Source organism: Mchenga conophoros, linkage group LG1, assembly GCF_057382185.1.
Source record: "Mchenga conophoros isolate Kocher_MC1m ecotype Shallow Benthic linkage group LG1, M_conophoros_male_GT1.1, whole genome shotgun sequence".
Classification (NCBI taxonomy): Eukaryota; Metazoa; Chordata; class Actinopteri; order Cichliformes; family Cichlidae; genus Mchenga; species Mchenga conophoros.
This window is the reverse complement of record NC_140526.1, coordinates 42,849,654-42,875,813: the sequence shown is the minus strand read 5'-3', so window position 1 is coordinate 42,875,813 and position 26,160 is coordinate 42,849,654. Positions and strand designations below refer to the sequence as shown.

The 26,160-nt window shown below is 41.3% G+C and overlaps 1 protein-coding gene across 3 annotated transcripts; it reads right to left on the bottom strand.

Annotated features, from left to right (window-relative positions):
* Window positions 1-1,835: 1,835 nt before the first annotated feature.
* On the bottom strand, window positions 1,836-25,903 carry mtfmt (mitochondrial methionyl-tRNA formyltransferase). 3 transcript variants are annotated; one of them, XM_085279203.1, is made up of 9 exons: window positions 25,553-25,903; window positions 22,554-22,751; window positions 18,721-18,843; window positions 18,542-18,644; window positions 17,784-17,859; window positions 17,610-17,701; window positions 17,458-17,536; window positions 16,077-16,150; window positions 1,836-3,034 (listed from the first exon to the last, which is right to left on the bottom strand). In XM_085279203.1, the coding sequence occupies exons 1-9, from the start codon at window positions 25,765-25,767 to the stop codon at window positions 2,864-2,866; spliced, it is 1,131 nt and encodes a 376-aa protein (XP_085135329.1). In that variant the 5' UTR covers window positions 25,768-25,903; the 3' UTR covers window positions 1,836-2,863. The 3 variants fall into 3 exon arrangements, with proteins under 3 accessions (XP_085135329.1, XP_085135338.1, XP_085135320.1); XM_085279212.1 differs by lacking the exon at window positions 1,836-3,034 and adding an exon at window positions 6,868-9,523 and having other exon boundaries at window positions 22,683-22,751; window positions 25,553-25,901; XM_085279194.1 differs by lacking the exon at window positions 1,836-3,034 and adding an exon at window positions 6,868-9,523 and having other exon boundaries at window positions 25,553-25,898.
* Window positions 25,904-26,160: the final 257 nt, after the last annotated feature.

Below are 26,160 nucleotides of genomic sequence, written 5' to 3'. Positions count from 1 at the left end.
ATAAAGGTCAATCAAATGGACCAATATGGCAAGGCCATGATGATCCACTTGGTAAAATAAATCCGCTTGGCATCTTTCTTGGCCTTAAGACAACAATTCTGATGCTAAAGATCCAAACGGGACACAAAAAAAAAAAAAAAAAAGATAATAAAAAATTTTTTTAAAAAATGCCTGGGCCAATTTTCTGTCCCAGTCCAGCCTGTATGCAGCTCATCTGCAGTCTGATGTTACCTACATCTTCCTATTCAGAAGGCAGAATTTCCGAATTCTGAGTACAATCGAAAGCACCACGACTGCAGTTTTTGTGTTGGATGTAAAAGGCGCACATAACGCTGTGACGTAGGCTAGAATCATGGCAGCAGTCAATGACGGTCCAGGCGTGGGATTTCTCTCGTGGAAATATGCACATTATCTTTTCCTTTCTATTGGTAGGTGGCACAGTGCACTGTGGCAAGTAAGCAAGCTAGAAGACTGCAAAGTTATGGAAGCAACACATTAACAAGAGAATTCTGAGTAAAACCAAAGTTACTTTCTCTAGCAACTAGTTACTTTGAAAGTAACGAGTAACTTGAAGTAACTGAGTTACTTTTGAGAGAAGTAACTAGTAATGTAACTAAGTTACTATTTTAAAGTAACTTACCCAACACTGGCCATACCTGTCGCCATTTGAGCTGTCAACAGCCACAGTGTTTAACATCTTATGTGAAGGGATGCCAGAAGCTAAAAATAACATCATGAAAGTTGCAAAAAAATAGTCAAGTTCAAAATGTAGGTAGCTCACAAAAAAGCTAGTCAGAGACGTGTGTTTATGGTATTTTTTAATCAAAGGATTTTCATTTAGAAAGGCCAAGCATCCTGTTTAGCCAGTGAGGCAGCACCGAGATACTGAATTATCTCTGTGGTGCTTTTTCAAATTTTCTTCATTTGTCAAGGATAGTGAAGCTAAATGGTAAATGGTAAATGGCCTGTATTTGTATAGCGCTTTTCTAGTCCCTAAGGACCCCAAAGCGCTTTACACAACCTGTCATCCACCCATTCACACACACATTCACACACTGGTGATGGCAAGCTACAATGTAGCCACAGCCACCCTGGGGCGCACTGACAGAGGCGAGGCTGCCGGACACTGGCGCCACCGGGCCCTCTGACCACCACCAGTAGGCAACGGGTGAAGTGTCTTGCCCAAGGACACAACGACCGAGACTGTCCAAGCTGGGGCTCGAACCGGCAACCTTCCGATTACAAGGCGAACTCCCAACTCTTGAGCCACGATCGCCCCAGCTGGTGGACGCAAACACAGGATTCTCAGAAGAAACGTTTATTTACAAAGAATAATAATGCAACAATATCTTGAGCTGAAAATCTTTGGAAAAAGAAAAAGGATCTCTCTGCTGCTGAAAAAGTGAAATAGTTGAATGCCTTGGACAAGTAATGAAAACCCTAGATATATCACAAATACTTAATAATAATAATAATGTGTATGTGTTAGTCCCCCTAGGGAAATATTTCCTCTGCATTTAACCCATTCACCCAGTGAAGCAGTGGGCAGCCACCAATGCAGCGCCCGGGGAGCAGTGTGTAGGGACGGTACCTTGCTCAGGGGTACCTCAAGGTAGCCATTCAGTGGAGTTGAACCCCCGACCTTCCGATCATGGGGCCACCACTCTACCTACTGAGCTATCCCTGCCCTCTGGTGATAAGCATGATCATTGTACTGTCAAGAGATTTGTGGCTGAGTCACGGCACACACAGGTTCATGCTCACAAGCAGAAACGGCTGCAGTGGGCCTTGAACTACATGAAGACTAATTTTCATCAGTCTTGTTCACTGATGAGTGCCGTGCAACCCTATATTGTCCATGTGGATGGAGTGGTGGATGGCCACCATGTGCCAACAAGGATGTGAGGTCAGCAAAGAGGTAGTGGAGTCATGTTTTGGGTGGGAATTACATGGAGAGAGCTGGTCGGCCCCTTCAGGGTCCCTGAAGGTGTGAAAGTGACCTCTGCAAAGTAGAGCTGGGCGATATAAGATTTTTTCATATCACAATATGTTTTTTTCATTTCAGGCGATAACGATATCTATCACGATATAAGCCAAATAACTATATTTGTAAGATTTAAATGTGCCGTTGCTCACAAGTAAAATGTGAAATAATCAGCAGCTTGTTTTTATTTAAATATTTATTTCCCATAATAAGTTCAACAGGGTAGATGTACTTAAGGAACATGAGACTTTTTCAGATAAATAAAGGCAAATATTGCAAACTACACAAAAGGCAGCCGCTAAAGCGTTTAAGTTTCAAAATAGAACAAACGAAACAGACTAAATTGTCAATTCCACTTAGAAACAAAATATTAATTCTAAAAATAAATCTTAGTTTGTTTTACAGAAGAACAGACAAAACTGACTAACTTTTGTCAATATCAAATAAACTGAGAACTAAAAGGAAATTCTCAATCTCTCCTTGTTGTATAGCTGAGCTTTTCAAACAGTTTTAACAGTTACTTTAGTCTGACAAAAGCCGAATGACGAATTAGCGCTTCCAGTCAGAGACCGAGGCTACGTCCACACGTACACGGGTATTTTTGAAAACACAGATTTTCCGTTTTCGTTTTAAAAAAATAATCCCGTCCACACATAAAGGCAGAAATGAAGGAAAACGCTGCTATGAACATGCCAAAGCAGCAGGTGGCGCTAGATTCCTAACCGTGCAGAAATGTTGGCCAATCAGAAGTCTAGAAGCCTCGGTGGGAAAAAGTAAACAAAGCTGGTGTCAGGTTTCAGTTAACGGACTCAGGCGCAGACCGGGACTCCTTACAGGATTTACAGATTTTATTTACACAACGACACCAGGTGATGCTATTTACAAAGTGCTGGAGGGGGGGGGGGTCCAGGGCTCCGGGGTATGTGAGGGAAAAGACGGGAATCTGACGCCCTCCAAAGGCTCTCTCTCTTCACTCCCCACACTGGGGAAACACCATCCACTCACTCGTCCACGGGATGACAGGCAGGCTGGGAAAGGTCCGGGATAGATCTGTACACAGAGATTATAGTTAGAGGCGAACAGACGGAACGAACTCACAGATCCTTATTTACAATCTACTGAGCGACTGACGCTGATAACTCAACGATCCAGCGACGAGTGACACAGTGCTGGTGTCTTAAATCGGCCTTGTGATTGTCCCGATAGGCAGCAGGTGCGTGGGCCAGGGGCGGGAGCACATAATGAGCATCGCCCCGGCAGGGGGGAGAGAGAGAGAGAGAGAGAGAAAACATGTTGCCTAATACAGAATCAGCTGGTGAGGCACAGGGACCATGACAGCTGGGGCATAGAAGCAGAACCGAGTCGTATGTGTGGAGGGACAGTAACTGTGTGTATATGTAAGCATTTAAACACTGCAGAGTAGAATTAACAGCAACAGTATTGTAGAAATTCATTTCACCGAAACAATAACGTGGCGCACAGTGTGACGTCAAAAAGTGCGCACACCTTTGATGCTGCGTTTTCTCCGTTTTTCTGGTCCACACGTAAATGCAAAAACGGAGTTTTCAAAAATCTTCGTTTTCAGTGACCAAAAACGCCGTTTACGTGTGGACGAAAGGTGCAAATGCATAGAAAAATCTGCGTTTTCCAGAATGCCCGGGTACGTGTGGACGTAGCGCATGCACCAGTTTATTGTATTTCCAGACTTGCTTTCGGCACAATTTACAGTGCACGCTACTCTGTTATTTGTCAGACTTGAAATAGCCGAAATACCTTCACACTACGGAGCTTCTATGGCTCTTCCGTTCGACAATCTCTCCGGCATTGGAACCATCATCTGTTTTCTCTTCGGTCACGCTCGGTTGATTTTTCTAGTCGGCACACTCATTTCCTCCATTACCCGGGCGGTACGGTGGCTGGCTGCTTCCCAAACAAATACACATGTGTGGCTTGGCACTTGTGCTGTACGTAACAAGTCACGTGACGTGATGCTGCGGCTGTGATTGGTTCGGCTCTGCGCTACGTAATTTGGATTGGCTGTTCTTTTTTTTTTTTTAAGAGGACAAGAGCGGCGAGGTCTATCGCGATAGTTTAATTTTTCTATCGAGAAAAAGTTATATCGCGATACATATCGTTATCGTTCTATCGCCCAGCTCTACTGCAAAGTATGTGGACATCCTGACTGACCACTTTCTTCCATGGTACAAAATAAAAGAACCATGCTTTCCACAACAAAAACATCTTCATGCCTGACAATGCACCATCTCATACTGCAAGGAATACCTCTGCATCATTGGCTGCTATCGGCATAAAATTAGAGAAACTCATGGTGTGGCCCCCGACCTCCCCTGACCTCTATCCGGTCTTTAAGTCTGACGTCATTAACCGTGTCTGGGCCCAAACTCCGCTGCAGGTCCATAAGCCAAACGATCACTGCGGCATTACTGAGAGTTAAAAACTATCTAAATTCTTTCATCTGTAATAAAATGATCAGTGTGGCTGCTTTACCAGGTGTAAAAATTAAGTTAAACATCCAGGCATCCATGAAAACGGAATTTATTAAACTTAACGTAGTAGAAGTTAGCAAAGAGTTAGCTCGCTAGTTTCCATCTAAATATAATATAGCCTGTCCTGACTGAGAGATTTCTGAAACAAATTAAAACGTACAGCTCTGCTATCACTTCCAACATAAATGAAGACAGGAAAGTAAACAGCAGTGACGTTTGTAGGGTTACTTTAGTTTGGCTAGCTGATATAACGATGTGCTATGTGATCGCTAGCAACACAGCTACGTTAGCATAATATTAACAGTGAAGGGTGGAGGATGAACGCTAACTTCTTTCCACTCGATAAAAGTTGCCGTGAGTATTCTGGATGGTAAGGGACAAATGCAATCGCATGGCAGGATGCTGTAAATGGACCAAACTTCAGTCAGGAGAACAACTGAGATAATTCATCCACAATTCGAGGTTAGTCATCAATATACTGCTGAATGGGCTGGACTGTAGTTCCATCGTAAGGTTTTAAAAACTGAGCTTTAAAATGAATAGCGGTAATAAAAACCGAGAGGGTGACAGTGATCACTGACTGTTTTTAGGGGCTTTTTGAGAATAAACAGAGCGTTCTCACTACCGAGGCGTAACATGTCGACGTTTTGTCACGTCCCGCGGCGTTCCTGAGGAACGCGAAAGGAGACCTTCGGCGTTCTTATGGTACGCGGCGGGTTATGGATGGAATCCAGTGCAATGACGCTCCTGCGGTAGTAGACGTTCCAGCCCTGTATTAAAGCCCTAAACCTAACCTTATCCCTAGCCCTGACCATAACCTTATTCCGGACCTTAACCAGGACTTTAATGATGTTAAATAGCGTGTTTCTAAGCGATTTGAAGAAAAAGAGCGAACATGTGTAGATTCAGTCCAGACGGTTCTCATATTTCCTCTTTTTTCCGAGGTCGTCATTTAGGAACGTGGTGGGTAGCCGAAAACGTAATATGGTGACGATTTGTCACCTAGCGTAAAATGTTACGCTTTGGGAGTGAGAACGGGTTGGAATAAATAGAACCAGATACAAAGCATTAAAACATGTTAAAAAAAACCCCACAAAAGCCTTATACGCAGGGTAGTTTGGGCCCAGAAGCAGGATTCATCATGTCATCACTAAAAGACCGGATTGAGAACCTTTGAGCATTCTCAAGCAAAAGACCAAGGAGGGTGGCGGTAGTTCAAAACATCCAAAAACCAGCTCTGGGAGGCTATTCTGACATCCTGCAGACATTCAAACAATAACTCTCCAAAAAGTTACATGGATGCAAGAATTGTGAAACTGCTATCAAATAAGAGGTCCTATGTTAATACGTAACATGACCTGTTAAGATCTTTTTGATTGAAATAGCTTTTGATTTCAGTAAATATGATCTCCTAATGCTGCAAATTCAACAAATAACCATTTTCAGTTCTTTACAACCTATGAAATATTTTGGAACTCTGTTGTGCCTAATAATTCGAAACAGTGCATTTTAAGTTTTTTTATTTTTAAAAAACAGTATGTTTTCATTGGGAGGGTTGTTCAGTAACGTTCAAATTATACTAATAAAACTAATAGCTGATGACTCGAAAATTGTTCTGTTACTTGCATCGACTGTTTAGGAAAATCCAAGAGAAATATCATTTGCATAATAATTTGGAATGCGGTGTATATGTAGAGATGGACCGATCCGATATTACGTATCGGTATCGGTCCGATACTGACCTAAATGACTGGATCGGATATCGGAGAAAAATAAAAAATGTAATCCGATCCATTAAATATCACGAAAGCACCTCACAAAACTTGCAACACGCCGTAACTCACCTCAGAACGTTAGCAGTCGGAGCAGTATGCATCACGTGATAGAGCGGCTGTGGCATGCGGCCCTGTGGTCTGGATAGCATTTGAAGCTTCGCTAGCAACCTGGCATTTCATCTCCGACAAAGTTATCCCCGAGAGAAGTAAAGCAAGTGTGTAAGTCCATCTCTGAATGTTTGTAAAGCATTCCTGCGTTAAGCTTAACGAGCGACTGCCTCTCGCTCTCCGGCTGCTACTTCAATCGTGAAACTGCTTAAATGATCAGCTGATCGGCTTTTCTGTCGCGAGTCCGTCTTTGTTTTTGGCCCACTTTGCACCAGAAAGAGGAAACCAGCGGCTGAACAACAGCAGCACGTTTAAGCTTGATCAGCTGTTGTTAGAATTTATTTAATATTACTTTCTACACCAGGATCTTTTTCTAGGTAGCTGACGCTGGTAACTGTGCAGGGGCGGATCTAGCAAAGTTTAGCCAGGGGGGCCGATAGGGCATTAACAGGGAAAAGGGGGCACAAAGACATACTTTTCTTTCTTATTCTCATTTAAAATGTCGAGCTTTTAATAAATAATTATCTGACACACAAAGTTTTAATTTGATGTAAAATGAATAGAAGTCAATTACTGTATATAGTAACTATTAAGTCTAATATATATACCCTAGTAAGCTATAGTACTTTTTCCTTTGGGAAGGTACCATCTGTGCAGTCTGCAATTTTGTTGAAGAAAGATGTTGAATCTATTTAATATTTCTTGAAAAATAATTGATTTCTGTGCATTTTTTTTCACACTGCATCAAATTAAGGTTGATTACGTCGATTAAGCATCATGAGGTGGCGCGTGAGGGGTGGTTCCCTATTTTTTATTTATTTATTTTTGTTGTTGCTGGGAGTTGGAACCCTATTAGTTAGGTTGCTTAATATTTACGCTAAGTACTCTTTAAAATACCAGAATAGGGAGGATGGTATAGGTCTAAGTTTATTAGATTGATCAGTATTGCTGAACTATGAAATATTTTTTTTGTATACAGGTATAACAGAATAGCTTTAGTGTAGTTGTTGTTTTAAACTTGAGTATGGACTTGCAGACTTGCAAAATGCAGCAAGATATTTTAAAAAACAGTTTTGTTGATTAAAAAACACTATATCGGATTCATATCGGTATCGGCAGATATCCAAATTTATGATATCGGTATCGGTATCGGACATAAAAAAGTGGTATCGTGCCATCTCTAGTATATAGTACCAAATCACAACAATAGTTGCCTCAAGGTGCTTTATATTGTAAGGTAACAACTGTACAAAAATATGGAGAAAACCCCAACAATTAAACAACCCCTTTGAGTCAGCACTTGGCAACAATGGGACGGAAAAAACCTGCAGAACCAGGCTCAGGGAGGGACATGTTCGTTTATCCACCTTGAGCATTCACCAGTAAAACACTTCTTCCTTGGATTATTAATTATTAAAGCATTGAATGACTAAAAATGATTGGTCAGTTATCTCATAGCGTTTGGGATCAATAGCTATGAATCTTTCACATCACTGTGGAGCAATTTTGGCCTAGTTTTCTTTGCAGAATTGCTTCAGCCACATTGAATGACTTTCGACCATGATCAGTCTGTTTCAGGTCATGTCAAAGCATCTTGATTTAACTTCAGACTTTTAAGGGACCAGATCATCAGATCATTTTCTTGTTCCATAACCCAAGAGCTCTTCAGCTTCAGGACACATCTGATGGCCAGACATTCTCCTTCCGGATTTTCAGATAGTCAAACAGAATTTATAAACTCCATCAAATCTGGAAAATCCATCATACTACCACCACCACGACGTTTGAATTTTAGTATGATTTCATGAAGCGCGGTGTTAGTTTTATGCCAGATGTAACAGGACATACACCTTCCAAAAAGGTAAACTTTTGTCTCCGGAGACGACAGCAGTGTTGGGGTCATTACTAAATAAAATACTCGTTAGCAGCTCATCACATACATGAATAATCAAACTCCATATTATCCTAAAGACCTCATAGTACTGTGTTACCCCAACAGAGAACTTAACTCTCAGACTGTGGGCTTGCTTGTGGTTCCTAGAGTATTTAAAAGTAGTAGGGGAAGAAGAGCTTTCAGCTTTTAGGCTCCTTTTCTGTGAACCAGCTCCTAGTTTGACTCTATACTTCTAAGATTAGGCTTAAAACTTGCCTTTTTGATAAAGCATATAATTAGGATTAGATCAGGTGACCCTGAATCCTCTCTTAGTTATGCAACAACTTTAAAGGATCGATAGGAAAAAAAATGTCAACAGTTATTGATGTTGCTGTACCATGAATACCTTTTTTCTCTAATAGCTAAAAATTGTATTTAAGAAATTTATGTAGTTTGAGTCTGAACTAATATTTTCACAAAATGGGACATTTTCTCAACATCTGATAGGTTTTCTATGCGAATAAAACAGAACATTGTAAACATTTTCACAATTTTCAACATTTGCAAAGGATTGCATTTTTCTTTTATTTAAACAGCACCCCAACTTTTCTAGAACAAGGTCATATAAGCTCTCTGAAGAAAAGCAGAAAACAACCGATGTAGCTATAAATACTGGTCAATCTGCTGTATTTGGACATGTTTATGTATGGTGTACATGTTAACGTCACAGTGTTTGGTGTCTTAATTTATCATACACTACAACTGCTGCTGAGAGATTCCAGTATGGAGCAAAGAGGAGGGCAATTCCAGACTGAAAGACCAACCAAACACCATCACATCTACAGCCCAACCATTAACACTGGTAGAGACGGGGAAAAGTCCTTAAGGTAAATATTCAAAGGGAAAAAAAATCAGTTCATTATTGTTCCTGGAAACTGCTGATCAACATTGCAATCATTTATTGCAATAGAATAAATACAGCAAAAAATAACTGTGGCATGAATGCAAATGCCTTAAAAGTATAACACATTAAAAACAGTACATTTCATTAGATGGTGTTGTGTTTACTTTAAGTGAGAATATTATTGTTGCGTCACAACTTTGAGTTTTTTCTCATTTGATGCACTTCAATTCCTCCTTTTTTACTGAAAAACTGTCCTTCAGCCGTCTCACACGGCGTGTTCTTCTGCCGTGTCTGATGCAGGTAGCCATTATAGAAATCAGCTGCAGTGAGTCTTTTGTTCAGGAGCACTGATCTGAATCCCACCCAGCCATCCTGGAACACACATTAATATAAAACTTAGGGCAACAATCAACAGGACAAAGTGAAACAAAGAAAGCAGTACTACTGCTGCAACATTTCAGGAAGTTTAAGCTCAGGGGTCAAGGTCAAGGTCAAATTTATTTATATAGCACATTTCAAACAGCCGATGCTGCACAAAGTGCTTAACAATATAAAATGGTATTAAAAAGCAACAATGTAATACAATAATAACAATAAAAAAACAATAAAAGGACAGTAAAATTATTAAAACAATAACTAAACTAATTCAAATAAGACCAAAATGCTTGGGTCATAGTGTGTTAAAAGCCAGGGCATAGAAATGTGTCTTTAGTAATGATTTAAAATGCTCAAGTGTTTGTGCAGATCTAATATTTAAGGGGAGACTATTCCAAAGTCTGGGACCTGCCACAGAGAAGGATCTATCACCACGAGATTTGAGGTTAGTCCGTGGGATGGACAGCATTAGTTTTGAGCTAGACCTCGTGGTTTTTCGTGGAGCATAGGCAGAGAGGGGCTCAGACAGGTAAGGAGGGGCTCGGGCATTAAGTGACTTAAAAACAAAAAGTAGAAGTTTAAATTGGATCCTGTAGGAGACAGGAAGCCAGTGTAGAGAAGCTAAAACTGGGGTTATATGCTCTCTCCGCTTGGTACCAGTTAGCAGGCGAGCAGCAGCATTTTGAACCATCTGAAGACGATGGATGGAGGCCTGATCTAGACCATAACACAATGAATTGCAGTAGTCCAATCTGCAAGTAAGAAAAAGGCGAATAACACGCTCAAAGACGTTAGCTGGAAGGTATGGCTTTAACTTGGCTAGCTGTCTTAACTGAAAGAAGCAGGACTGAACTACTGCACTCACCTGCTTATTCAATTTAAAAGAACCATCAATGTAGACACCGAGGTTTTTTACATGTGTTTTACAATACGAGGAAAAGGCGCCCAGAGTGCTGTCGATATGATTAACGTTGCCAAAAATGACAACCTCAGTTTTATTTTCATTTAGCTTTAAAAAATTTAATGACAACCACTGTTTGACATCATCAAGGCAGCGTAATGAGAGCTGCGGATGGTCTGACCCTGCTTTTAAAGGTAGATAAATCTGCAAATCATCAGCAAAACAATGAAATGAAATGCTGTACTGCGAGAAGATGGAGCCCAATGGCAACAAATAGAGTGCGAACAGGGCAGGACCCAAAATAGAGCCTTGAGGTACACCGTATTTAAGAGGGGCTATTTTGGAGTTGTGGGGGCCCATACTGACATAAAAAAAAAACCTTTCTGACAAATAGGAACGAAACCACTGTAGGGCAGATCCTTTTAGGCCAGCATGAAATTCTAGCCGTGATAACAGGATGTCACGGTCGACCGTGTCAAAAGCTGCTGACAAGTCCAAAAAAGTGCCGTCTCAGTGCTATGTAGTGATTTAAAACCAGATTGAAATTTTTCAGAGATCATATTAAAATCAAGGTGGTCCTGCAACTGTAGGTAGACCACTTTCTCCAAGACTTTAGATAGAAAAGGAAGCTTTGAGATAGGCCTGTAGTTGGACAGAACAGCTGGGTCCAGGTTTTGTTTTTTAAGAAGAGGCTGAACTATTGCTTGTTTAAAGCATGATGGGACGTAGCCTGTAGCAAGGGACGTATTAATTAATCTCAGGATGAAAGGCCCAACAGTATTAAAAGTGCTTTTAAGCAAGCTCGGGGGGAGACAATCAGAGGGGCAGTGTGATGATCTTAGGTTACTAACTACCGCGGTCAAGTCCTTAAGGGAGACGGGATCAAACTGCTCTAAGACAGCTGAGCACACAGGAGAAGGACTCTGATCTGAGGCAGCAGACAACGAGACAAGGGCCCTAATCGATAGGATCTTGTCATTAAAAAAATGCTAAAACATCATCGCACATACTTGGTGAAGACGTGACTCCAGAATTATCACATAAACTAAGAAAGCGATTAAGAACGTTAAAAAGTACCTGAGGCCTGTGACTGTTTACTGACACTAAGTTTGAGACGAACTGTGTCTTTGCAGTTTTTACAGCTTCTTGGTGAGCAGAAAGACGAGTCCTTAAAATCTGTAGGGAAACATACAATCTGTCCTTTTTCCATCTCCTTTCAGCGCGTCTGTAGTCACGTCTGAGGGAGCGCGTATGTTCATTCAACCACGGCTCTGATAAATGCACAGTCCTGAGCGGAGCAATAGAGTCCAAGATATCAGTGCAGGTAGAAGGAAGAATGTCCGAAAGGTCCTCAACACTTTTACAGTTGGAGTTCATTATTCCAGAGTCCATAAAGGCAGCAGAAAAAGCAGGCGCTGTTAATACATTAAGCGCTCGCTTTTTGCGCGCTGGGACGTACGGCTTATCCATCGAGCAGCGCAGTGTTAGAATGAACAACACAGGAAGATGATCGGAGATGCGCAACTCGGATATTTCCGTGATGCACACATCCAACCCGTGGGAGAGCACCAAGTCCAGAGTGTGACCTTTTTCATGCGTGGGACCAGTAACCCACTGGGTCAAGTTAAAAGAGTCAATAATATTTAAAAAGTCCTTGACCAAAAGTTTAGAGTCACAGCAGACATGGATGTTAAAATCACCAAGGATTAAAAAACTGTCAAATTTAAGAACGATTCCAGCCATAAAACCTGAAAACTCTTTGATAAAATCCTTGTTAAACTTGGGAGGGCGATATATGAGGGCACACAGCAAAGGCACAGCAAAATTCAGGTGTAACTCAAACAGCTGGTGTTCAAAACTAGAAAATGAGTCGTGCTGTAATGTTTGATGGCAATGAAATCGAGCGTTGAACACGGTGGCTAAGGCTCCCCCCCTACCAGAGGACTGAGGGAGGCTGAAGAATGAGAAATTAGGAGGGACCAGTTCCGAAAAAGCTACAGACTCACCGGGTTGAAGCCATGTTTCTGTCAGAAACAGAAAGTCCAGCTGTTGTGACTTTAGGAAGTCGTTTAATACAAACGTCTTGTTTGCTAATGATCTTACATTTAGTAAAGCCACGCAGAGCGAGGGCATTTTGGGATAAAATAGAGAAGGATAAGGCTAGCCAAGCCAAAGCAAAGCTAGCAGAGTTGACGGACGTGTCGCCGTGCATACTGCTGGCGCCATCTTGGAAAAAGTTTAACCATTTGCTTATCTGAAAGACTTTTCAATAAAGGTCTTTTTTCACCATTCTTTGATTATTTTTTTGGTCTGTTTCTCGGCACTGTACCAATCAGAATTGTTGTCTGAGGGCCAAGAAAAATGCCCAACAGATTTGTTTTCCCAAGTGGACCAGTACAGCTGTGCCATACTGGACCAAGAGAAAAGACACAATAAGTCTGCTACATTACCTGATGGGAAAGGAAGAAAACAAGCAAAAAGAGAACAACACAGTAGGGAGACCACAGCAACATCCTAGATAAGCAGAAGTAACTGTAAATCATACATTTTGAATGATACCGAGCACAATATGCTTAAAGGGAGCAGCCAAGGAAGATAGCGTGTGTCTGTGAACACCCGTGTGCGTGAGCGTGCCTGCATTCAAAAGGTTTCTCCATGAATGCTACTATCCATATCTGATAGTAGTTGTGGGGAGCCATAGCCCTGCCCCTCCAGGAAATGAAGCAGGCGTGAAGGATATCCAGGCCCAGACATCTAAAGGCCCCCCAGAACATAAGAGTCCAAGGAGGTCCACCGAAAGGGCAGATGCGCCACCCTCCTAGAAAAGAGCTGAGGAGAGCATCACCCTCACGACCGAGCCACCCGCACCAGGACCCGCCAAGCAGCCACTAGGAGTGAGACAGTACACACCCGAGCACCCAGCCCCAGACACCAAGAACTACAATGCACCAAGAGGTGAGGTCATCAGCCACCGGCAGGGAGTGTGGTGGGGGGAGATAGGTGGGGGCCCGAGATGTTCCCAGAGAGGAAGAGTCTAAGACCCAACCAGACACATAAACATAGACAAACAGGCACACAGTCACAAACATGCATTCCCACCCTCATACACATATATAAATACATACTCTATACCCCAAGGTCCAGGTGCCATCCTCCCCAGAGTGGCAATCCGCCAACTCCTCCTCCCAGCTCCAAATGACAAACAGGGAAAGAAGGGGGTGTGAAGACCCCATACCTGACTCTGCCCGCTCATATGTGGTTTTGCTGCAATTTTATTGTTACATTCTTTAGCTCCTGTAATTATCTGGTGCTGTTTATAGCTCAAACAACATCATGGTGTAGAGATTGTATGTACTGACAGCTTCTTTGTGGATGAAACTGTGGTGCTATAATCCTAAAGCTATTTAAATGTGCGGTGCTTTTATGACTGATATTTTACAAAAAGTCTTCCTTTTGGTCAGGTGACAAGAAAAAATGCAACACTGCCAAAGTCTGAATGCTGGTATCAAACTGCTCTCACTACAGTATGTGTGAGTTTATGTTGACAGAGTATGTTTCTCCTCAACAAAGAGTCTGCTCTAAAGTAGAGATGGACTGATACCACTTTTTTATGTCCGATACCGATATCATAAATTTGGATATCTGCCGATACCGATATGAATCCGATATAGTGTTTTTTAATCAACAAAACTGTTTTTTAAATATCTTGCTGCATTTTGTATAAGTTCATACTCAAGTTTAAAACAACAACTACACTAAAGCTATTCTGTTATACCTGTATGCAAAAAAAATGTTTCATAGTTCAGCAATACTGATCAATCTAATAAACTTAGACCTACACCATCCTCCCTATTCTGGTATTTTAAAGAGTACTTAGCATAAATATTAAGCAACCTAACTAATAGGGTTCCAACTCCCAGCAACAACAAAAATAAATAAATAAAAAATAGGGAACCACCCCTCACACTCCACCTCATGATGCTTAATCGACGTAATCAACCTTAATTTGATGCAGTGTGAAAAAAAATGCACAGAAATCAATTCTTTTTCAAGAAATATTAAATAGATTCAACATCTTTCTTCAACAAAATTGCAGACTGCACAGATGGTACCTTCCCAAAGGAAAAAGTACTATAGCTTACTAGGGTATATTAGACTTAACAGTTACTATATGCAGTAATTGACTTCTATTCATTTTGCATCAAATTAAAACTTTGGGTGTCGGATAATTAATTATTAAAAGCTCGACATTTTAAATGAGAATAAGAAAGAAAAGTATGTCTTTGTGCCCCCTTTTCCCTGTTAATGCCCTATCGGCCCCCCTGGCTAAACTCTGCACAGTTACCAGCCGTCAGCTGCGTAGAAAAAGATCCTCGAGTAGAAAGTAATATTAAATACATTCTAACAACAGCTGATCAAGCTTAAACGTGCTGCTGTTGTTCAGCCGCTGGTTTCCTCTTTCTGGTGCAAAGTGGGCCAAAAGCAAACAACAGACACGGACTCGCGACAGAAAAGCCGATCAGCTGATCGTTAAGCAGTTTCATGATTGAAGTAGCAGCAAGAAGAGGCAGTCGCTTGTTAAGCTTAACGCAGGAATGCTTTACATTCAGAGATGGACTTACACACTTGCTTTACTTCTCTCTGGGATAACTTTGTCGGAGATGAAATGCCGGGTTGCTAGCGAAGCTCCAAATGCTATCCAGACCACCGACAGGTCCCGCATGCCACAGCCGCTCTATCACGTGATGCATACTGCTCCGACGTGCTAACGTTCTGAGGCGAGTTACGGCGTGTTGCAAGTTTTGTGAGGTGCTTTCGTGATATTTAATGGATCGGATTACATTTTTTATTTTTCTCCGATATCCGATCCAGTAATTTAGGTCAGTATCGGACCGATACCGATACGTAATATCGGATCGGTCCATCTCTACTCTAAAGTCCTCTCCACCTCTGGAGACCATGCTACTAAGAGTTTTCTCATCAGATGTGACAGTGAATAAGAGTAAAGGTCCTTCTAATAACATCCGCACCCATCCCCAAAATGTGCCAACAGCTAGCTGATGTTACTGGTGCAGATGAAGCCACCTTGGTGGGCCTTATAACTGAATGGGACAAGATGGCCGTCAGGGACGAGGTGCAGCATCTGCCAGAGTGGAGTGCAAAGAACAACTTGTTCCTCATCACGAAGAAAACCAAGGTGGTCATTGCAGATGTCAGGATGAAGCAGAAGCACCCCCACCCCACAGAAACAACCACCTTCTGCTGCTAACACAACTTCAGCTCTTTGCAAGCACCTGCACAGACTGCATGCTGACACTAAGAACAAATGACTTTCTTCTAGGAGTAATTAATCAATGAACAGCATTACTTTAAAGAAAAGGGTTTTTTGTGTAACACATTATTTTTTAATAATGAATCCAATACTGATCACAACAACGTGGAGAAACATCTCCAACACAGACGAACATTTAACCACACCATTCAATTAATTTGCACAAATACAATGTCTTTGATATGTTGCTTAGCAATGGTGGCAACTGTGTGAAAGTCACCTGTCACCTCACTACTAAAGCTAAGGAAAAGTGCAGACGCTATGGTAAGCATGTAGTGAAGAAGGTCAGGGGTGCTCGAGGGAACAGTTGGACCAACCTTGCAGCAGACTGCTAGAGTATTTGACTCCTTCTGAAAGCTCACTGAACCGGGGATGGGGTTCCTTCTTTGATCTGCAAACAGCATGTGAATGATAATGGCAGCACAGTGTTATTGTTATACAATATTGGAATACCATACAGTAGGGCACATTTATGTCAAATTACAACTTCCATAGCTCTCACTTAGAGGTTCCCACCTCTGATTCTACAAATATTTCTATTTAAAGGTTTACTTATTAACAAAGGTCTACAACACAGGTGCAGTGACATTATCTAGACAATTTACATGATCATGTATGTTCATTTTTGTGGCTGAGATGATCTTTTTTTTGAAAAACTGTCATCTTTCTCCACAAATTCCACAAAAAATTGGAGTTTTCTTTTAGTATGTCTGGATTGTTCACTAATTGGAAAGCTTGTGGTTTGAGCCTAGATACTTCTGGTCTGCATGTAAAGTGTCCTTGATACCGAAAGCCCAATATCCCCGACGCAGAGACCAGAAACTAGTCATCACACTGGCTGCAATTAATGCCTTGAAATCATCCGAGTTTTCCCATTTACTATTTCTTGCTTGCAGTAGTCTCACGTTCCTTCTAGCTGATGACAGACCTCACAACTAATCACTTAAGTAACTCAGTGCATCATGGGAAGTTCCCAGGAACCTAAACCTAGTGCTTCCTAACTAAGGGAGGATTCATGGTAACCTGATGCAGCCCTAACTATATGCAGTATCAAAAGGGAAAATTCTAAGCCTAATCTTAAAAGCAGCAAGGTGACTGTTTCCCGAATCCAACCTGGGAGCTGGTTCCACAGGAGAGGGGCCTAAAAGCTGAAGGCTCTGCCTCCCATACTGTTTTTAAATACTCCAGGAGCCACAGGTAAACCAGCAGTATCAGAGGAACTATTGTGGTGATATGGCACTATGAGGTCTTCAAAAAAAGATCAGGCCTTGTTACTTAAGACCTTGACTGTGAGGAGGATTTTGAATGTGATTCTGAATTTTAGCCAAGGAAAAGAAGCTGATATGGGAAAAATATCCTCTCAAGTCCAGGTTAGTGCTCTTATTACAGGATCAGCTCAAGGCTTTTCTAAAAATAGAGGCTGTCAAGGCCGCTGTGATTTAATGAGAGAGTCCTATCCTCATATTTTCACTGGTTTGCATCTTTTAGAAGCTGTTGAGCTACCCTTAACTTTGAGTCACATGACCTGTGCCTCTGTTGGCTAGCTTCTTGTTCACACCAAAAGATCCCAACTCAAGGAGAAATATTTGGGCACTTTATGCATAGAATCTGGCCAAGACATTCATTTAAAACTCCACCAACGTCACAAACACTCATACGGTCTGTTTATTGTGTTACCGGTTTGGTTAATCACTTTACCTGATAATGACACATGACATTTTCCAGCAAAATCCAGAAGTTTTATTGTTCTGCCCATCCACATAGTCCTCAAAGGTATCTGATGTAAGAGAGGGTCATTGTTGAGATCTCCAAGAGAGTTTGGCATGACTTAGTTATGCAATGAGCCTTACCCGGGACCCGACTGCACGATATAGACGGTCAATTTGGTCACAAGTCTGTTCCTCCCACACAATCCAGCTCATGGACATCTTGATTTTTGGGGCTGTTGGAGGAAATCATGTTGAAAGTTAGAAGACCAGTTTTTCATTCAGACAACTATATGTATCCAGCTCAGCGTTACGCACCAAATGTTGCACCAGTTTGTCCTTGTTCCCTTTGATTTTCCATTCTCTCAGACAGTGACATCAACGTGTTAATCAGCTGCAAAAGCACACACAAGCAATCATGTTACAGTCCTGCTGGTAAAAGGTAAAAAAAAATAACCATGATCTGCAACAGTTCTGAAAATGCTGACATTGTGCGAAAGTTGGTAAAAAAAATTCATTTGCAAATCTCAAAACAGCGACACATGGAAAAGTTTCAGGACCTCGAGGACTGGAGTTCGAGACCCCTGATCTAATCAGTATCTAAAGGAGTATCTTAAGGAGGTAGTGTTTCTCTGAAGTAAAGCTGGGGCAGAGGTTCAATAATCTTTACCAAGGTTTGCTTGTTATCAGTTCAAAACCCTGCATCTCTGATGTTATGGGGGTGCATTAGTGCCTATGGAGCTGGCAGCTTGCACATCTGAAAATGCTCTAACAATGCTGAAAGGCGTATATAGGGTTTTGAAATAGAAGACTCCTGTTGCTGAACTGGCCTGCCTGCAGACCTTTCACCAGCTGAGAACATCTGGTATTGAGATGTTGCTGCCATAAAATTCAAAATGAGCTCATATTGTCCTTAAAATGGAAAATTTTCTCAATGTAAACATTTAATAGATTTTCACGTTCTATTGTAAATAGACTGGGTTTATGAGACTTTTGGATCACTACTTTTATTTACATTTTACATAACATCCCAACTTTTATGGAACTGGAGTTGTACGTTGCATGTTCTAACTCACGAGATGTGCTCCCATTGTGGCTAGAGTACCTCCCAGCTCATCAGCAGTACAATTCTCAGGGACCTGATAGAATTGCTGGTTGAGAATAGGCCCCACATCAAACCTGCAGGGTGATATTGAGCTCTGTTATGGTTGTTATCAGGAAAAAGAAAATACTCAGACATTTATCTGCTGTTTACCTGTGAGGTCGGATCTGGATGATGGAGACTCCTGTCACACTGTCACCATGCAAGATGGTGTGGAAGATAGGAGCTGGACCGCGCCATCTTGGCAGCAGGCTAGGGTGAACATTCAAAATCCCACTGAAAGAGAATGCAGTGTCTGTTTCTGTGGATTTATATACAGGTTCTGATCTCATGCCTTGTGTAGAACAGCTTCAGTGCTCCTTAGAGCACAGTCAAGCCCATAATTATTCGTACTCCTGCACATTTTGACTTAAAGTTACTTTTATTTAACCAACGAGTTCGCTTTTTTTGACCGGAAATGACATGGGCGTCAATGTTGCACAAGAGGTATCGTTGTGGGGAAAAAAAATCTCAGCTTTGATTTAGATTTGAGCAAAAAGTGTTACGTTCAGAATTATTCATACCATTCTCAATAATCAATAGAAAAGCCTTTATTGGCTATTACATCAATCAAAAGCTTCCTATAATTGCAGACCAGCTTTTTTTGCACGTCTCCACGGGTATTTTCACCCATCTTTAGCAATGAGCTCCAACTCTTTCAGGTTGGAGGGTCTAAGACCCTTTAGCTCCCTGCACAGATTCTTAATTCAAGTCAGGACTCTGGCTGGGCCGCTGCGAAATGTTAATGTTTTTGTCTGCCAGCCATTTCTTCACCACTTTTGCTGTGTTTTGGGTCGTTGTCGTGCTGAAATGTTCGCCGGTGCCCAGGGCCAAGTTTCTCTGCAGACTGCCTGATGTTGTTGTGAAGAATCCTCATGTGTTGCTCTTTTTTTCATGGTGCCGTTCACTGTGATTACACTCCCTGGTCCATTGGCTGAAAAACATCCCCAAAGCATTAGGTTCCCACCACCATGTTTGACAGGAGGGGATGGTGTTCTCAAGGTTGGAGGCTTCTCCCTTTTTTTTTTTTTTTTTTTTAAACACCTAATGAAGGAAACATCATTGTGATCAAATAATTCAATTTTTGATTCATTTGACCATAACACAGAAGACCAGAAATCTTCTTCCTTATCCAGATGAGCATTTGCAATTCTGGAGAATTGGCGTCCTCCTCAGTCTGCATCCGTGAAACCCAACAGTGTGCAGTATGCGTTGGACTGTCTGCCACCAACAGAGCCCAGATTCCCCAGGATGGCCTTAGTGGTGGACCTTGGATTCTTTTTCACCTCTTTCACTATCTTATCTGGCCAGCACAGGTGTGGCCATCTTGTATTTTTTTAATAACACTTTATACTGTAGCCACTAGAACTTGAAAATATTTAGATAGGGCCTTGTATCCCTTTCCTTGTGAGCAGCCACAATGCACAGCCGGAGGTCCTCACTGAGCTTCTTTGTCTTAGCCATGACTGTCCATAAGCAACTGCAGAGAGCTGCTGCACACCCGATCTCGTCTGCTCTCGGAAGCTAGACAGGGTTGAGCTTGGTTAGTACTTGGATGGGAGACCGCCTGGGAGTACCAGGTGCTGTAAGCTTTCACCCCAACCGGTCGCAGCAGATAGCCGCCCCTCCCTGAGCCTGGTTTCTTCCTGTTAAAAGGGAGTTTTTACTTCCCACTGTCGCCAAAGTGCTTTCTCATAGGGGGTCATATGATTGTTGAGATTTCTTTTCCTCTGTATGTATTATTGTAGGGTCTACCTTACAATATAAAGCACCTTGAGGAGACTGTTGTTGTGATTTGGCGCTGTATAAATAAAATTGAATTGAATTTCGCCTGTTGATTTGGTTAAAAAAGATGTTCCCAATTAATCAGGGTCATTAGGATGCTTTAGAACAGCTTGGACTATTTGAAATGGTGATATAAATTTTTGGATTTTCCCAGAGACTGACAGTTTGTGAAGGGTATGAATCATTTTGGACATGACACTTTTTGATCAAATCTAAATAAAAGTGGAGAAATATTTTTTTCCCCCACAATGATACCTCTTGTACATCGTGTTATTATCTTTTGGGAGACGCCTGTGTCATTTCCAGTCCAAATACAAACGAAAAAAACAACAACAAAAAACCTCGCTTGTTAAATAAAAGTAACTTCAAGTCAAAATGTGCCAGGGGTGTGAATAATTATGGGCTTGACTGTGCCTTAGAGCAGTGGTTCCCAAACTTATTTTGCTGGGCCCCCCTTTGTTTTACAAGAAAAATATTTGCGCCCCCCCCTCTTCCCGGCACGCACACACACATCCTCCAACCACACGCGCCCATATTTTGGTTTATTTCACACCTCAAACATTTAGTAAACAGTTAAGCAAATACAAGTAAACAGCAATAAATTACAGGTAGTAATAAAATAAACTACTAACTCGTTTACGCTGCGTCCGCACCTACACGGGTGATTTTGAACACGCAGCTGTTTCGTCCACGTAAACGGCGTTTCGAATCTCCGAAAACGGAGATTTTTTAAAACTCCTTTTTTGCGTTTCCGTGTGGACGAGGAATACAGAGTTGGTCACGCAGCGTCAAAGGTATGCGCCTTTATTCACGTCACGCTGTGGCCACGTTATTGTTTACATGAGATGAATTGCAGAATGATAGAGACGAAATACTGTTAATCTGACTGTCTGCAGGTTTTACACACAGTTACTGTCCCTCCACTTACAAAGGCAGAGGCGTCACGGTGTCATTATTTTATGTGTTGTTGTTTTTCCTCTGTAATAATGTTCAACATTGTTATCAATACATTTTTCAAAAAATGCCTCTCTGTGCAAAATGTGTTCAAAAACATAAACAGCTGTGGGATCCTGTTTGTCTGTGATTTGAACCGAGGGAACAAATCGTGGCAGGATCAGCCTGATGTTATTTGTATCCTGCTGTAACTTTACTGTATAAAGAGCTCACATCTCCAACATGTCAGGAGCAGTTAGTCATTATGAGAAGTGTTTGAACTAAAAATCAAGAATGTGGGATCCTGTTAGTCCCTGATTTAAACAGCCCAGCGCTGCTCCTGATGCAGGGGAAACCAACCCTGCAGGGAGACCTACCTCAGCACCTGTGCAGGTGAAGCCAAAGGGCAGATTTGCTTCACCAGATTTTCTAGTCTTTGGCTTAGAATGAAGTTGGTTTGGAAACATATTCAGCGATGCTTCATCTCCTGCTTTGCGTTTGTGTGGGCGCCCCGTGCTATCAGTGTCCAAGCGTTATTGTTCCCCCCCCCTTTTCATACCGCGCCCCCCCTGCAATGGCTCTGTGCCCCCCCCAGGGGGCGGGTCCCACACTCTGGGAAGGACTGCCTTAGAGAGACTTAAAAGTCAAACTCTCTTAAACTCTAATGACACCATTCATCTAGATCAGCCATCCCCCCCCCCCCCCCCCCCCCAAAAAAAAAAACAAAACAACCCAGGGGACCTATCCAATCTTAAATCTTCACTCTAATCAAAATACAAGAGAAAGTCATATATTTCCTTGATTTTGGGGGGTATCACTAATCTAGATATTCATTCATTTTCTCTTTGTGGATGTCAGCAGAAAGTGCTAATTGGACCTCTCAGTGACAGGGCCAAGGGTTCAGCCTTTTCTTTTAATTTGTCACCCATCATATGTACACTGTATTTATGTGTCTCTCCACAGTATCACCTATTTTGTTTTATTTTCTCTTCCCAGTGCATTTGCATGAGTTTACTGAGATGTTAAACGGATTCTTAAAACAGAAAAGAAAAATCTGATTACAACAATTAACCCACCCTTGAAAGACCCAGGGTGAGAGCTATAAGAGGCAGCCCTGGGTACTGAGGACATTGTCACAACATTTCAGAGACCGTGAGATCATAGTCAAACCACAGCACGGCACCAGTCCCCAGGTTTTAACGATTAGTTGATCAACGATAAATGCTCACTATGGAAACTTGCTGATTAGTCTCTCAGGAAGTAGGCAGCCAAAAGACACGACCACACCAACATCAAACCGTCCATTCACATCATCAGGGGGCCAACTGTGTAGCGGAAGGTGGTTCTCTTGAGCAAACCTCTTCACTGGAACATCACCAGCCAAGGTAACAACTTCAAGGGTCTCCACTATCCCTTCACTGGTGCCCCTACAACACAAAAGGAAGGGTTAAGTATAAAAAAAACAAACTAATAACTGTAGCACGCCAGCAGTGTATTCAACTCTCTAGGACAAAAATATGTTTTAAAGTCAATACCAGATACTAAAGGCTCTATTTTACCAGGAAATCAAAGTGGAAAATAGAGCATTAAACTGATTGTATTCATTTCCTCACTTTTATTGACTTTGTGTTTGTGAACAATGTATGCAGTGAGATTTCTGATCATGGAGTCTGGAATTAAACTACAACACAGTTCTGTGTCAATGAAGCCCTCATCTATTTCCTGCAAGCTAACGATTCTTTTAGTAATCTATTCCATCAATTAGTACTTGTGTCTTATTAATGAGCATTGATAAATATTCAAAAGAGAAAAAATAAAGATCTTTCAAGTGCTCATTAGTTTCCGTTTTAGAAAGTGGAATGTTTTTTGTTCCATTTGTCAAAAAATAACCAAGCCCACTGATTGTATGTAAAGACAAACATTTCTTAAATGCAAAATTATATAAATACACTAAAGTACAGTCTAAGATCAAAGTCAAATAACATAAAATATGTATGCAATCTAAATTAAGGCATAAAAAATTACCTTCACTCTGTCTTTCAGGGTTTTGTAAGAGTTTTACTCGCCCATGTAGATTTTATTCACACACTTCTCCTAAATAAGTTTCTATTGCAGGTCTGTTTTTAGTCACAAAAGTGTGCAATGTCTTGTTTTCATGGTGACAATGGCGCAGTACAGAGCCGTGCATTAAGCGAAGAATGTGTCCAGAGTTTTTATAATTGAATTATTGTAAATACTCAATGAATAGTTGCAGCCCTGCCCTCTCTAAATGTTTAAATGTACATAGGACACTGGAATTGCACATACAGATAAAGCCAGCAAGAACTGCTGCCTGGTCCTCCCTGTGGGATGTGTCAACTATTACGAAGCCACTATCATTCAGTTACAGAGTATTACCAAGAGGTGGCGCTTTTCTCACAAGAACTTTGACTTGTTTGAAAGTGATAATAGTATTTTAGTATTTTATGCAAGGACTGTTTCTCACAGAAGTTCACAGAAAAGCTCCATTTGTATGTAACCTGTGTGTTTATGTACACTCACTGATCAATGAGTATGATACAAATACTGAACTTCACCACTCAACCACTGACATTGCTACAATTCAGTGAATGTACACTTGTAGTTCAAGACAACGTGCTGAAATTAAAAGTGAGCAAAGGGCAATGCATTGGGAAAGAAAGTGACTTTGATTGTTGGTGCCACAGGAGCAAATCTGAGGATTTTTTTTAAAAAACTGATCAGCTACTGAGATTTGAAGACAACTGTCTGAAACAGGAAACACGTCCTCTCCCGTTCATACGGCAGGTAAATAAATAATCAACTAACAGTGCATATTATGTTAGTGCAATCTGCCTTATTACAAACCTGCTATTACTGTGCATTTAGATAACCACAATCAGAGACACAGAAAGAGTCTGGCTCAGATGCTGGCAGTCCTCGCTGCAGTCTACCGGTAGAGTCTCCTTTCAGGCCAGACGAATGTCACCGAGCAGTGACTACGTTTGTGGTCAAAGGCTTGCACCCATTTGCCACAGCAGATGATTTTCAGTAAGAGAATGTGTTTAATTGTAGGCAGGGACATTACTGGATATTCTTGTGTAATTGCTACAGAATAATTTATGTTATACTTTGTTATTGCTACAGAAGAATATTGATTTTATTATTTTACATTTACAATTTTTTTGTAAACAGATGAACCTGAACTGGTTTGTAAAAATGCTGCAACTTCAGTGGTGTGGAACTGGTTTAGCTTTCCTCCGTCAGACACACAACAAAGCACTATTTTTGGTAGAGCATGCTAGCGGGCCGTCGTTATTACCGTGTTGTTTGGAAAATACGGCGCACTTAAATCAATCCTTTGATTTTTCTGAAAGTCGACAGAGCCCCTTATAATCCCGTGTGCCTTATGTATGAACTCTGGTTGTGTTTGCACTGCATAGCACAGAAACTGTAGTCCATTACGGTGTAAAACATGCTAGAGATGACTTATGTTCACTCTGAAACGCCAAGTCTGCTACTGATCTCAGTAAATGTAAAAGAGCCGTTTCCTTGGTTGTGCCAAAGGTGATTTCAGATGTGTGTTTTCTGTTTAATATCTTTGCTTATATTCTTAAAAAGTCAGCAGTCAATAGGATTTACAAAGAGGTTACATTAAAAATAAATAAATTACCTGAGGTATTGCATACCCTGTTTTCTACGTTATAATCTATCTGGTCATTTTTTAATGTCAATAAGAGTTTTACAGTCATACATAAATGATACATAAACGTTGTTTTGCAAAAAGCTGACGATCACTTTGTGGCACAACACAGTTCCTGTCTGTAAATTTAGAGATGTGGATATAAAAAAAAAAAAAGCTGAAAAAAATCTTCACAGGCCATTTTCTTCAGAATCTACTGCATTTATTATTTAATAAAACTGACGGCACTCTGTGCTAATACATTTGGAGCTTATTTCGTATTACATTTTAAGTTAAATAGCACGTTAGGCAAGAGGACGATTTCTGGCAGGTTAAACTGCTGTGTCTGAAGAGGAAACAATTTCAACAAATTAATTAAGATTAATTTCAATAAAAAAATACATTACAATATTATTGCAAACTATTGCAATAATATTGCAAAAAAAAAAAAATCCTCCTCTGTGTGTATGATATGTGACATGATATGTAACACGTTGCAGTGTGAAACCCTGTGTGCACGCCTGTAAGCGGCTTGTGTGGGACACGCACCTGCAGGATGTGAGAAGTTTGAGAGATTCCACAGCGAAGTGATCAGTGCCAAAAAACAGGAGCCTCCATTTGGGTTTTGATGCCGATGACAGGACTCTACATAGCTGTCGCTGCCCGCGGTCAGTGTCGCCCCTCCATACTGTCCCCATACAGCAACGCTGACAGCGCTTCAGCGATTCCACAGAAGCTCTTATTGTCTTGGCGCTCGTCCACATACTGAAAGCAGCGTCGGCTCAAAGTGTCAAGTTCACAGAATGAAAAACTTCCTCAGTTTGTCGCCGTTTTGACCCACAGGAAGCCGCCATATTTGTTTCTTCTTCTTCGACTTCCTCCTCTTCTTCTTTATAATATTTATTGGCGGTTGACAAACAGCAAAATGGTGCACTACCGCCACCAACTGGTGTGGAGTGTGGACCGAAACGTCCACAAAAGGATAAAAAAACAAACAAACATTCAAATCCTTCCAAACAAATTAGTCCGCCTTAACCCTATAATGCCCTCTGTGTCATATTTGATACACGAGTTTCTGAGACCTCCATCTCATCAACATGATCAATACTTGCCATAATTTGTCCATAAAATGTTATGGACAAAACTCTTTGTTTTTG